General features: G+C 37.7%; 1 protein-coding gene across 2 annotated transcripts in view; it reads left to right on the top strand.

Moving 5' to 3' along the window:
• Nucleotides 1-14,462, top strand: part of PLPP1 (phospholipid phosphatase 1) — a 65,365-nt gene that overhangs the window by 30,328 nt on the left and 20,575 nt on the right. For both annotated transcript variants that reach the window (XM_064438392.1, XM_064438391.1), the window contains exon 3: nt 2,616-2,896. In XM_064438392.1, the coding sequence (XP_064294462.1) occupies nt 2,616-2,896 (281 nt within the window). The remainder of the gene's footprint in view (nt 1-2,615; nt 2,897-14,462) is intronic.

The raw sequence follows: 14,462 nt of genomic DNA, 5'->3' as shown, positions 1-14,462 counted from the left end.
AAATGCTAAAGCATTAGAAATGGTGTTCTGACAAGAATAACAAAAAAGTTTAATTGAGGTCAAACAACTAGAATTATAGAACAGAAAAAGAATACTTTAGAACTATAGTGGCTTAGTTCTATAGTCTTGAGAGATAAAAACTACATCCCTTACCATATCAGTTAAGAATAGCACTAATGTATTTTAAATGACTGTCTCAAGCTTTTCTATTTTGGGAGCTGCTACTTTCAGAATCTGAGTTTGCATGACCTATTAAGTAAGAATTTTCATCTGCCACACTGTTATTGGGAATACTTCTGAGTGTGGACCTCATCAGTTAACCATTACACGTCCTAAGTCTCATGGGACTGCACTTTAGTTCCAGCAAGGGCCCTTCAAGATCTCTGTCCAGATGTGCTAAAAAGCTTCCGACTCTTCTCATGGCTCTGTTGGGTGACATCCAAGCTCATCAGAGCTACACTTTCAGCACAGTTAAAGCTTTTTTATGCAAAGTAAGATTTTTAGGTATATAAATACTACCAAGAACATTTTAGGAATCAAAGCTGGAAAAGGAGCAGCTAAATGTAAACTTCAGTATTGGCTAGCTGTTTCTCTGGGCTAATGGGTTAAAACCAGGAGGGATATTATGGCAATCTAACTCTTTCTTGCATAAGGACTGCATGGATTTTTATCTGAGTTCCAACATGAAGGTCAATTTGTAGCTTATGTCTGCTTTTGGGTGGATTTTTTTTTTTCATAACTGTAGAAATGTGGGTCCGGGAATCAAAACTGACTTACCTAGTCTTCCTTTCCTTGCAAAAACTGCTTGAAAAACGTACAGAAATACTCCTGGAGCAGATAAAACTTTTTTGGTTTTGTCTGCTCTATCAGCTGACAAGTGGTTTATGCTAAAAGATCCTGCCTTTTAAGATAGGACTTTTTTTTTCACCATTACTACTGTTGGTAGTTATTACCTAAGAGAAGCAGTACTTGGTTGCAACTAGACCATGTAGCCTGTTGCCTCATTTCTAGCAGCAGTTAAAACAGATGGGTGACGAAGGACAGAACAACAGAGCAGGCAAAGATTGATGTTTTGCCCTCAGTACTTTGCTGCCAGCCATTTGCAGCTCAGGGACTTCCCAATCAGAAGCGGCTTCAGTGAATGTAGTAATTTTTAATGGCTGTATTTTCTTTTGAATTTATCCAATCTCCATGTGAGCCTGTATGAACACTGAGCTAACAAAGTCACCCTTGTAACATCAGGGACCATCTTGTAGTTGTGAAATCAGGCTTTTCTGTCAATATTGCTTTGAAGTCAGATGGTAAAAGCAAATATTGGTGTTCTTTAACTAGTGCTCAGTCAGATTGTTGAAGATGAATAATCTTTGCCTGCATCCAGTGAAGTAGCTGCATTAACATCACCTAACTTTGTCACCTCAACTGAGATAAGTGACCTTGTAGGTTTTACATCTGTGATATTTCTGTTCAACTACCTTCATTAAGAGGTTACTCTCTGGGATAGGTAGATTCTGTATAAGAGCTTACCAACATCTACTTTACTGAAAACTTCTCAACTTTAGTCCACATTCTGGTGTTTCTCAGCTGCAGTCCATGTTTCAGTATGGTGCAGAGTGTAAAACTTCAGTGTCATGCATCTGATGGGATTGTCTATTTGCCTTAATGTGCAAAGCTGGTGACAGCTACTTTGTCTGTCCAGGTGTCAGTGTGTATGATAACAGCTTCATACACCAAAGCTCCGCTTTGCTGGAATCTGGACGTGTCACTCTCAAGTGACAGACGGAGCCACCATTTAATCTTTACAGGATTCTTAAAGATCACTTTACATATATACATGCAGCCCCCCATCCATCTGATCATCGCCGAGTCCAGCCTTTCTGTACAAGATGGGGCCATCTGGTTCAATGTCCAACCTGTCTGGGGTGAAGTTTTATACCTGGTTTTGGAAAAACTTTATTTCTGCAAAAGATAAAGTTGCAGGAAAACAATCTGATTTCCTGTCAACACCTGATGCATATGCCTTTGACATGCAAGGTGAGAAATCATTGGAAAGACCTCTGTAGTGCCTGTCTTTCCCTACCTTCGTTAGTTTTCTTTTCTCCCCTAAAGACTGAATTTTCCTAAGGAATAGGAAACTTCTTTGTCTAAATAACTGTCCTTTTATGTCTAGAAATGAAGTCTAGACCCTTCAGAATTGTCTCTGGCTTCACATAAAACCTAACAACTTTATGATGAAATAGAAAAATTTGGCTTATCAGAAGTTTAGCTGAAGAAGACTCAGTGCAGAATAAAATGTAATACTGGAGAAAATGTTTCTAATTAAGGCCATGCAAAGTAATATGGATAAATGTTACTCTGAGTAGGCTTTGTTTTAATAAATGTTCAGAAAATCAGCAATATTAAGTTCAACATGAAGCAGGGTAATGTAAAAGATTTTTTTCTTCTACGTAAAAGTGTTAAAGCTTGGGCGTGGTTACTGCTGACTCTTGGAAAATTTAAATGTGCAGCTTAATGATTGTAAAAAAATTTCTGAAACTACATGTCTGAGTATTAACAATAGACTAATACCTTTTTAAGTGATTGTATTTCTTTAACTCTTGTCCCTATTTCTCTTTCAGATTGTCCTAGGAGAGACTCTCTCTGTCTTTTATAATCATTTGCACTCAAATTCATTTGTCAGAAATAACTACATAGCCACTATTTACAAAGCCATTGGGACCTTCATTTTTGGAGCAGCTGCTAGCCAGTCGTTGACAGACATTGCCAAGTACTCCATAGGTAGACTGCGTCCTCACTTCCTCGCTGTATGCCAGCCTGACTGGGCACGAATCAACTGCAGTCTAGGTTACATTGAGAACTTCGCTTGTCAAGGAGACAAAGCAAGAATCAATGAGGGAAGGTGAGTCTGACTAACCTTGTATACTTGGTTGTAAGGCCTGTGTCTTAACTTGCGACGTTGAGTTTGGTATTGCTACTGCATTTTTTGTGCTTCTCCTAGAATAAATTTCTTGCAATATATCTTAAACTTTGAGCCCTGTCTAGACACTGGGATTTTTTTCTAATTGGTGGAAACTTGTTTTATTCATGTACAGAAAAATGCATTAATTATTGTGTATTCATTTCTGCTTTTTTACAAAATATGTGTGACGTTCAGTTTTGATTGGCTTTTATTTGTTTCTAAAATGTCTGTGCATCCCAATGAAGAGAAGAATTTGAAAACTGCCTTCAAAATTGGATGTGGAATAGCAAGGGAAACTATTCAGATTTAGCATGAAAGCAAATAAAAACTAGATGTATCCATACAAAAATGTGGATGACTGTTAAAAGAATCACTGTACTCAGTTTTCTCATTATTAGGAGGCATTTCATCACCATAAATACTTACCTGTTGCAGCAAGAAAACAGAAAATAAAATGAAGCATCTGACATGTTGGAGTTTTGTCAGTGTGTTATAAGCAACAGTGTTTGAATATTACTGGAAACGTTGAAGTGTGTTCAGAATAACTTTTGGCATTAGAGTTGCTTGAGCTCCCTGGAAGCTTAGCTTTAGAGAAACTCTTTGCCATTCTTCTTTCAGAAGACCTATATACCCTCTTAGTTAGAACTTTGTGTGTGGTTTTTTAAGTACATGCCTGTATGTTTTGCTTACTGTCCTCTGTGCTCGTTTGCTTTTCTAGCATGTGTTCCCTATGGATCTTCCAGTAGCAGGCATGGTATTCCTCAGGAGCCAGAGGAAAATGTTGTGTATTCATTTGGTGGGGGACTAGGTCCAGCTCCAAGTCATGGACATCAGCTGTTTGTTCAAAAGTGCCAGGAGAAGTTTGTATTTTGAATGGCTGTTGGTAGTAGAGGAGCAAGTGCATGATGATAGAGAGGCAGTATAGCAGATAATCCTAAAATGAGCAGTATTCATGCAGGTAATAAATAAATGAGTTAGAGTTTGTTCTTTGAGAGATTAGAGGACTGTGCTTCATGTACAGCTTTTTAAATATTGCTAATGCCCATAATTGTACTCAGAAGACTTCTATTAACGTTCAGCTAGTCTAGACACTGATTATTGGATGGACTTCCCTTGCCTGTGAGTAGCTCTGAAAAGTCGGAATATCCACTAGAAAGGTATAACTTTTGTCTCTCTTCCAGGAAATACATGATGTACTTCTGAAGTCTTGTAATGGTCGCTTTCTATATGACTATCAACTTAAATTTGGAAAAAGGCAGCATAAACAAAGGAAGATTTTCATGAAATGCTGTGTAGAAATTGTTTTCTACATGTCTGTCAAATTTTTAAATGTTACTGACTTTTCAAAGGTCAGACTTGTAGAACAATCTTAGTTGCAATAAAGGAGATGCTACCTCCCCTAAGATACCAAATTGTCTTGGTATCTTGTTGGCTTTGCAAATTCTAGCGTGGTCAGTTAGCAGAAGTAATTGCCAGAAACTAACTCTTTAGAGTTTAAAAGAAGATAAAAAGGTAACTTACAACACAAGAGGGGGGAAATACAGATTTTTTTTTTTTTGTATTATGTTGTGGCAGGAGTAAAATGTTTTGACTTTTTGCTTCAGCTCACTAGACATGTTATTTATTTTTATTATTCTCTTACTATGGGAAAAGATACTTGTCTAGGTTTCAAATGGAATGAGTCTTTAAACAAAATTGCACGTCCATACGTGCTTTGTGAAAAAACTGCGTGGCTTTCAAAATTCAACTTGGGCATAGCTCTGAGTCTTCAGTTGAACTCCTGACTTCTAAAAATGCTTCTCAAATATAAAGAGGAAAAAGGAGAAAATCTGAGTGGGTTGTAATGACTAAAATGGCCCTGAAATAAAAATTCCTGGTTTTTGGGATGCTGAAAAACATAGTTAGCTTATCCTCAAACAAGGAAACAGATTTTTGTTGTAGGAGGATGTCGGAGAACAATGATTTAAGTTGTGTTCTTCCCTGTGCAACTAGTGCTTTGAAATCTCAGACTTCCATATTGGAAGCAAGATTTGTCTGTCATATCTTAACTGATGAGCTGAGAGGTTTGTATTTCCAGCTACTGTTTTGTTCCCTTTTTCTGTTGTCCCTATTGCTCCCTAGAAGATTATGTAAGAGGGCTCTCCTTTTTGGTCAAACTTGACTTGAAGTGATGACTTCAGTATGAGCTCACCTGTGGTGCTTCTGCTCTCAACTGAGACTTTTCCATACCTAGGAAGCTGTAAATAAAAACTAGATAAGTGAGTGGTCAAAGAAAGGCCAATTAAAGTGGGACATTAACCTGAACAAGTGCATGTCATGGATGCAATGACCCAGTAAATCATTCTGTGTTTCTTATGGAAATTGGGCCCTGCATCTGTAACGGTGGTTTCGATGATCTTATGTCATATGCCTGCACACCTTACAGTTATTAAGCCTCTAAGAGGAGGGAGTTTGATTGCAGTGAGTTTTGCAGCAAGTTGGAGGAGGTCAGTAGACTCTCAGACTGTAACCCACAGGTGAATTTCTGATCAGTGGGCAAAATTATTAGTGGCAAACTTATTACCATCTACCCTAATTTGCATAAAATAAATATGCAGGTAGAAATACCAAGAAAGAATGAAGACAGGACAATTGTAGTGTTGCATACAAAATAACATGTTCTGAATTTAACCTGACATTCCTGTGTAGTAGTAGAATTTGAGGCTGGTTTTGAACATTTTGAGATATTCATGCTCAGTTACACAATCAAAAAGACAGCTCTAATCCTTGCTTGCTGTTCCTGAATTCATAGCAGGAAAACAATGCTTCCAGTGTAAAAATCAATTGTGTGCTTCCACTATGAATATTGTATTCTTCTGTTCCCTTCTTTCCTCCCTTCTCATTATCCCTTCTAAAAATTTTTATACTTACTAAAAGTATAAATAGTTCTAGTATGTAGCATCCCTGAGTAGATCAGAGCTCTTGGTCTGAAATAGAGTAAGTAGGTGGGTGTTGAAGAGGTCGGTGTAAGATGGAAGTCTCTAAAGGATACAGAAGTTAGGTAATGAACAATTTGTTCCTATTTCCTCCTAATAGTAAAAATGGAAGGTGATACCTTTGAAATAGTTTCTTACTCCCCTCCCCCCGAAAGTTAAGAAGATGAAGTAAGCTGTGAAACTCTTTGCAGTCCTGGGATATGTAAATTTATAAGTGGGTTCAAAAAACCATTTGAACAAACTTCTAGAAGAATAAAACCAAGAAAACAACCTATGTTTCCAGAAACCTGCAAGTTATGTATGGCAGCTGACAGTGGTTTGGGCAAGCATCATTGCTTATTTTGTTCCAGTACTGTTTTATGCAAATTTGACGGTAGCATCTCTCTGCATATGTCTCATTGTAACATGAGAAAAAGGTAATCGTTAGTCTTTTTTGTTCATCAGTAACAGTAGTATTAAAATATATTCTAAAATACATATATGCTTTAACATGAATATAAACCAATGGACTTATGCTTGGTTGTCTAAATTAAAGTGCCTTGTGGATTTTAGTTGGTTTCAGTAGTTTTGCTTTCTACCCTGAGTGTGATAAGCTAATTGTTGCTGACTGAAGTATCTTGTTTGCTCTTATTATGCTGAAAACAGTCCTCTTCAGTTTTAAGTAGCTTAGCTTCTCCTTGACAACTTTTATAGTGTTTGCACTTTCAGTACTACTGGTGGTTAAACTAAGTTGAGGATCACAATCGCAGCTGTGTACTTAGTAAATCTCCTTCATATTTGTTGAAAGAGGTATGTAAGAGTTGGCATATATTACTTGAAGGTGCTTGCAGATGTCTAAAATATGTATGGACATCACTAGTTATATTAAAAATTGCCAGTTAAATTAAGTATTAGCAGTAGAAACTGTACTTTCTTCAGTGTCTCTTTGTAAGACAAATATTTCTTCAGGTAGTCTTTTAGCATTTAAGCTAGGCAGAAGCTTGGTATGAGATATTCGTGGCAGTTTTCTGAGGGTGAATGACTTACACAGAACTGCATTCTCAAGTTTTCATGAAGGTGTTGCTAGGTTTGATGCCAGCTAGTTGTGTATAGAGCTTTGTGGTATTCAATTTAAATAAATATTAAGAGTAGTAATTTAGTAAAGGTGCTTGACCTGTGAAAGTGATTTTTCTTTTAAGTATCAAATAGCAAAGTTCTCCTTAAAGCACATAACACAGTTGAGTAAGGTACATATTTTTAAAATGTAGTTGCGCTGGGCAGAAGTCGACAGAGCTTCATATAATATAGTTTCTTTACTGGGAGACAGTATTTTCATGTTTAGAAAAGTAAGTTTGATATACAAGAACAAGTTTTAGTGTCTCTGAATGAAGAGAGATCAAAGCCAAGGGGTTCTCTTGTCACTGGTGGTAGCAATTAGCATGTCACTGCTAGTATACCAGTGTATACTTTAATGCTACTGGATTGCCTTTAAGATACTTTTGTTAGCACCTATAAAGTTAATGACTTGCCAAATGTCTCCTTCCATTTTCAAATCAGCCAAGCAGGGCTCAGTAAAAATGTAGGTGTGCTAGGCTAATAACCCTGATTGAGTGGGGATGTAAGTGAGAAGTCTCTACGAATTTCTGATCTCTTTTGGCTTTTGCAGCTCCCATTTTTGCTCAATTCTTCTTTCTCTTTTGGCTTGCTACTGCTTGCCTTTGTCTGGCTTTGAGTTGGTTGGCAAGATACCCAAATTCCTCAAAGAGGAGTAGGCAGAGAGGACATGAAAGGGCAGCTGATGACTTCTCCATTCCTTATTCGTAGCTAAGGCATGCTCCCTGAACTTGTCCACTCTAGCCAGTCCATGGTAGATTGTTCATGCATCCTGTTTGTTAGCTTCCCTGCATCGGAAAGAGTTAATAGAAACCACAGATGTTCAGCAGCAGGACCTGTGAATTAATATTGTACTGTTCTTCTGGTGAGTGTACCTTGCTGTAGTTGCTGGTTGTCTGTCTGAAATGAGTTTGTAAACAGTGAAGCTTGAATGTCTAGTGGAGTAACAAAGCAGAACATGAAGAGCTTCTGTATTACTCTGGTGTATGAATTTTGGGATGAGTCTTCAACACTCTCAAAAAAGCCTTTGTTAGTGTATCTTAACACTTGATTGATCTGGAAAATTTTGTTTAGGCCTCTGGTAAGGGAAAAAAGGCAACTTTGAGTTATTTGTTTAGTTATGCTTAAATGTATTGTACTTCAGAACTTGCAGATGGTGGTGGGGTGCCTTCTAACTGTATTGTTAGACTGTGCTAATATGTTGTGTGGCGATGTTAACTGGTTGCTCCCAACTCATTTTGGCAGTCAGGAGTTGCTAATTCTACCTTGGTCGCCTTTGTGCAGAAAAGAATTGGCAACCCCTAGGTAGCAGGATCTGGAATCCAGGAGATGCACTTGAGCAGGCCAGCCTGAACCTGGAAAAGTTCAGCCTTAATTGTGTCTGTAAACTTCGAGTGTCATCTTAAGCAAAGAGTGGGCAATTCTTATGGCTTGTAAAATCCAGTCTCAAAGACATTAAATGTGGCTTAAATAAAGGTTCTGGTAATTTTTTTTTAGGATGATGGGAACTTAGTAGTGGCGGTAGGCTTTTCTCTCCAGTTTTATAAAATTCTTTCTACAAGCAAGTAAAAACTAGAAAGCCAACAAAAAATCCTAAGCCACCCCCACCCCAAAATACCCAAACCAACAATAAAGAACCCCCACAAACCATGCTTCTGGTATTGAAGAGTTGTGTGTAATTGAAAGAACCTTTGAACAAGAGCCTTTTTTTAATTCTCAAACAATGTAGTAGGTGCTATATACAGCTTATAGTATTTTTAGAACTTAAATTAGGATTGTGCTGTCACTTTTGTATATATATCATTTTATAAACTTGGCAGCACAAACAGCACATTAAAGCCTTGTGTAAAGGTCAGGTACATTGAATCTGATTCTATTTAAACTTATATTTTATCCACAAAATGTTAAGAATAAATTTTGTAGCATTGAAGTATGCAGTTTTATTACTCAGTGTCTGCTGAATAATTTCACAGGGACAACTACACACTAGGGTGGAAATAAATATGTTCTAGTTACTGCTGGTATAAATGATGCCTCCCTACAACTTCAAAACTTTAAAGCATACTTCCTTAAATTCTTCTGGTTTTAGAATCACTTCCTGCAGTAATAATGTAGGAAAAAAGTAGGTTTGTAATATCAGTACTCAAAGAATGTGAAACACTGCTGCTGCTAATGCTGTGTTGAGCTTAAGACCTTTGAAGTATGTGTTTGGTGTACTTGATTTGCTTCTGCCATACTGGTAACAAAAGTCTCTGAAACGGAAACTAACTGGGACCAATCAATTTAGCGGATAAAACTTTAAGAACCAATTCAGATACCTGGCAATTAGGTTATGAAGTTGTTGTTCAGAGTTTTGGATTAACATAAATCTGAAATACTGTATTTCAGGATGATTGTTACCTGCAGATGATAGTGAAAACTCTTTTAAAAAAAAAAGCTTCTAAAATGTCACCAGAAAAATTATTAAAACATTTAATAAAGTAGATATGCTGGCTTCTCTTAAAAGCTAATCTCTTCTACCCTTTTGAGTATACCTTAGAGATATCTTATAAAATCCTGGATCTTTGCCTTCTGAAATTTTCATTGAACCTTTTCTTACTGCTGGCTTGATTTTTCCTTCTCCCCCATATTATTGTCCACATGATCTTGAAGATGGTGGAGACCTTGTTACAATGTCTAGCAATGTCTTCACACTGTCCTTTGTGTCCCTCACTAGCTCTAGGCTTGGCTTTCTTAATTCCTTCTCTATATACTTGGATGATGCTTCAGTACTTGTCCTTGGTAGGCAGCTTGTTTGTTCTACCTCTCATGATTTTTTGTATCTAAACTCAGATGTTGCTCAGTGAATCAAGATGGCCTCTTGTTATTCCTGCTTGTTTTCTTCCACAAGGTGATGGAATGTCTTCGCTCTGAGGAGGTTGACCCTGAAATACTACCGTCTCATGGTTACTGCAACGCAGGCTGTTGCTGACAAGTCTGACTAGTTCATCTTTGCTCCTGAGTAGCAGGTTAGCAAAGAGCACTTCTCTTGTTAGGCCTGTCCAACACCAGTGTCAAAAAAGAAGGCTGCTGAATTGCTTGCACCCTGCCATTGTTGCCCTTCCAGCAGATTTTGAGGCAGCTGAATTTCCCTAGGAGAAGCACTTCTGGATATGAGATGCCTGAGCTGCTCTGCCTCCAGACTCTAGGAATTATAATCTGTACTTCAGTGTAAGAGATGCCACGTCTAAGTAGTGGATTCTGTCTTGGAGTTGTCCCCCCTTCCCTTTTGTGTACAACACTTACTAAGCCTGAAAGGAAGACTTAGCAATTCTTTCTATTCTTCAGCCTTGGGCAAGACTTGAACACTGGCCTCCAAACACCTAAGTGAGCTTCCTCCTTGCTGAGCCTCTTTTAATGACTCTGCATTTCTTTTTTATGCATCTCCAGCTGTACCTTATGGTGAGTTAAAAGGAAAAAGGTCAACACAGGGTTTAACTTCTTGAACACTTCAATTCAGTACCTTGGAGCTTATTTATTGAGCTCTCATTTAAGGTGGAGAGTTGGAGGTCTTCCTGTCTCTTAAAACATCTACTGTTGAGGTATTGTTGGTTTGTTTCTGTTCTTCTATTCAGACATAGATATGAGGGCTTTTTGTCTTGTTCGTATAAGATCTGTTCCAAACTGAACTTCGTAAGTGCCAGATGTGTCCCTTTGATGGAATTTTATTGTCCTTTTGGACTGCCACTGAAAAATCTGGATTGGATTTCAAATCTGGGTAATTGCTGGGTCCAGGTTTTTTTGTGTTTTGTTTTTTTTTAAATTCATCATGAATGCAGTTCAAAACTTTGACATTTTTGAAACTGAAATATTGCCACTAGTTCCATAACAAAGTGGTTTTGGTGTTGTACAGGGAGACAGTTCAGGTTTCTACTTCTGAAAGTGGAGGGGGCAGTATCTTATTAGAGAAAAAAAATGCGTATAGCTAACATTTCACCCCCACTTTTTTCATGTTCTTTAAAAGGGAGAAAGCAGACATACTATAGGCATGCAGCAATGCTCTAATTTTTAGGTAAAATGTGCAGGCTTTTTCATTCCAGAGATGTGAAGTGCTTAAGTATCATGCTGCTGCTATGAAACACAGAACAGTTGCAGATGGGAAAGCATAAGCATAACATGTTCTTCCTTGATTAACACACTGCAAAGTTGGGAGTAGAAAGTAGGGGTTCAGATTTTTTCCCGAGAAGGATGTGAGAATAGAAGTCTTAACTGTCTTCTAACAGATAAGCCTGTTGAGCAAACAATTTTAGCCATGGTAGCAGGAGTCTAACCAATTAAGAGTGTGTGTGCATTATGCATGTGCATACATACTGTCTTGCATAACCTGTGTTTCTGAGCAGATAGAAGGTGGTGCAGGTGATCTGCAAATGACTACTGACAGTGGATGTACTTCAAGTGGTTGCCTTAATTATCTTCTGTAGTATATATTAAAAGGAATTTACTGTTAAAACTTTCTGTAGCTGAAGCTTGAGTCACGTAAATCAGTTCTGGTGACATGTTTTAGTTTTTCAGACCTTTAAAATCAAATCAGAACAAAATAATTTTTTTATTGATCCCTAAATCCATGTTCTCCCGTAACACGACAGTTGAATGTAAAGGAGGAGGAACAAAGCAGTGGTATGAGTATTCAGAAGATGATCTGGACGCCAGCATGTTGATTTAGGCTGCTAATGCCTTCTTCTTGAACTCGTGCTAAATTTGGTTGCAGTGTGCTGTACAGTTTCCTGATTTATCGTATTTCTTTAACACTGGTTAGACTAATTCCTATCAGCACACATTCTTGTACAGTGTGAAGTAGTGGTTTTTTTTTTTTTTCATGTGTAGTAATCCTGGGTGTGTGCTAAAGGGCTCTTAACCTATTTGTTCAGGCTTTCTGAGTTACTACAAATTTTTCTTGGATGTAGTATTTATTGCATTTTTAGCTGAGCAGTTCAGGTTTGTCACAATAATGCAGTAACTGACTTCTAAATATTTTTGTTAGATATAACTTTTTAGCTTTTTTACTGAATATGAATGTTGGGGTGGGACCTGAAAGTTCAGAGTTCTGGGTTTAGAGGAACACTGAGAACCTGGTGACTAGGGAGTTCCAAGATGCTGTCCTTCCTGTTCTATTCATCAGCTTGTTAAGCACATATGCAAAAGTGAAACCTTTGAACATGAAGTTGTAAAATTAAGCCACATCATACAAGTCCAGATGCTTCAGAGGCACTCTGCAGTCTGAACTCTGTTACGCTCCAACACAGACTTGTCAACTAGCAGGATGTGTATATGTGTGTGAAATACTTCCTGTGAAGTTGAGTTTAACTTTGGATAGTTAAAGGTCTCTAATATCAGTGTCACATTGTGTTCTGCTTGTGGTAACAGTAACACAGCTGTCAAGTTTCATAATTATAATTTTATTACTAATGTACAGATTAATATCACAGTTCTGATGTCTAAAGGAAAAAACTGTTCCCTACTTCAGCTGACACATTGCTCCAACGCTGACTGCATTCAAAACAAGCTCTGTGTAGTCTGCCATTGCAAACTCAAATGTAATCTTTAAAGAAGTCTTTAGGAAATTAGAGCTGACTGTTTTGACCTTGATAATTTATTTTGACACAGTGGCCAAGGTGGTGCCCTTTACTAATCATCTGCTAGGAATTTTATTTCAGCTTTGTTTAGAGCTCTTTCATAGGTTGTGCTCATGCATGACGGTGAGTGCAGTTTATATCACTCAGAGTAGTTCCCAGTAGCTAGGCACCCATGCCAGAGAGCTCGTATGGGGCTAACTTGCATAATTTGGTTCAGCCAAACTTTTGAAACTCTTATGTTGTCTGTTCTATGTATACGTTCAAAACTGTAACTGTGTTTAAAAAAACCCAAACAATAACAAAAACAACCCAACTTCTTCATACATTACTTGAATTTTATTGAATACTTATCCTGTTTCACTGCATAGTCTTTGCAATTCATTTGCTCTGGCATTTTTAAACCTAAGCCAAGAGACTGGATATTTGCTTGAAGTTAACCCATCATTATTAAACAATTGTCTCAGTCTCCCCTTCTCCTTCCCCCTCTCCCCACCACCCCACCTGTGTCTCAGTACTGGGAATATTCCTATGATAAACCATTATTTTGTGTTAAAATAACTTGGCTTGTATGAAATGTTCTGATATTTTGTTTTGAAACTTCTTAAAGCTTTGTCAAAAATCAAGCTTAATGATTCAAGCATAACTAAATGGAGTACTTCTCTAATCTGGCAGTTTCTAACAGCATCATGAATCAGAAATGTCTCCAAAGCTGCTACAGACTAAGTAACTACGTGTTTGCTAGGAGCATACCGGTATGTTGTGTATAGCATTCTGAAGATTTCTGTTGTGGAGCTTTTAACCTGTGAAGTGCTCTACAGTACTGAAACTTATGTGTTCAGGAGATTTCATCACAGGCTAATGTAGTAGTTCTCATTTCTGAAAAGATATATGCAAAAAAAAAAAAATCTCAAGGAGCTTCAATACCAAAGCAGTGGAAATAGATGAATGGAAGGTAGCTTATGTGTACTGTTATTGAGATGGTGCAACTTTTTCCTTAAGCACTGCTTCTGACCCTTCTGTCGTTATTGTTATTCAAGGTGTAACATGGCTGATTTGGGAACACTTCCAGTCCTAATGAAACTATTCACCACTTCTGAGAATTGAAGCTGAGTCAGGGAAACTACACTTGATTTTTACATGGAAGGAAAAAGCTGAAATATGGTAGCGGAATAAGAGTCTTTATTTAAAACTTTAGAAGTATCTGGGCTACAGTGGGTGATGAAATGGGACTGTACTTGATCTAGAAGCATAAAGAACTGCCTTTTGTAATCGAAGTTAGTTGGCAGTAGAGAGAATCAGATCTGAAAGGTGAACATGCTGTAACCAATTGAGATGCAGTTCTGCAATCTGGATCATGTTTCTGATCTTACATCTCCTTTGCACTAATGTGAATTGTCCCTCTCGGTGGTAATAGATAGCATTCATTTTCATAACTGAAAATAAAACTTCACCCTTTAATGGTTTTCAGAAAAAGCTGTGTTTGCAGTCTGTCTGCTATTTCAGTAGCTTATTATGCTGCAGTTAATTATGAATCCAAATTTGTAACTTGTGTTTCGTATACCCTGAAAATTATGTGGAAGCTAGCAATCAAGCAGGTAGATGCCTATACTCATTCTTGGCAGAATTTCACTGATTTGCAAAGCTTATGTCCAGCGCGATAGAAGGGAAAAGTCTCTTAAGATAAAGCATTGAACATGAGTATAACTGTGTGTGTATTGCTTGAACAGTATTGAAGGAACTGGAATCCCCCTTAATGCTGTTGGTTCTCCTGCTGCCTCCCTTCCCTCTTTCCCCTTTGAAGATTACAAAAATCTGTGGAGGGAAGGG

This window comes from Phalacrocorax carbo, chromosome Z, assembly GCF_963921805.1.
Source record: "Phalacrocorax carbo chromosome Z, bPhaCar2.1, whole genome shotgun sequence".
NCBI classification, from domain to species: domain Eukaryota; kingdom Metazoa; phylum Chordata; class Aves; order Suliformes; family Phalacrocoracidae; genus Phalacrocorax; species Phalacrocorax carbo.
This window is presented reverse-complemented; position numbering and strand designations above follow the sequence as displayed.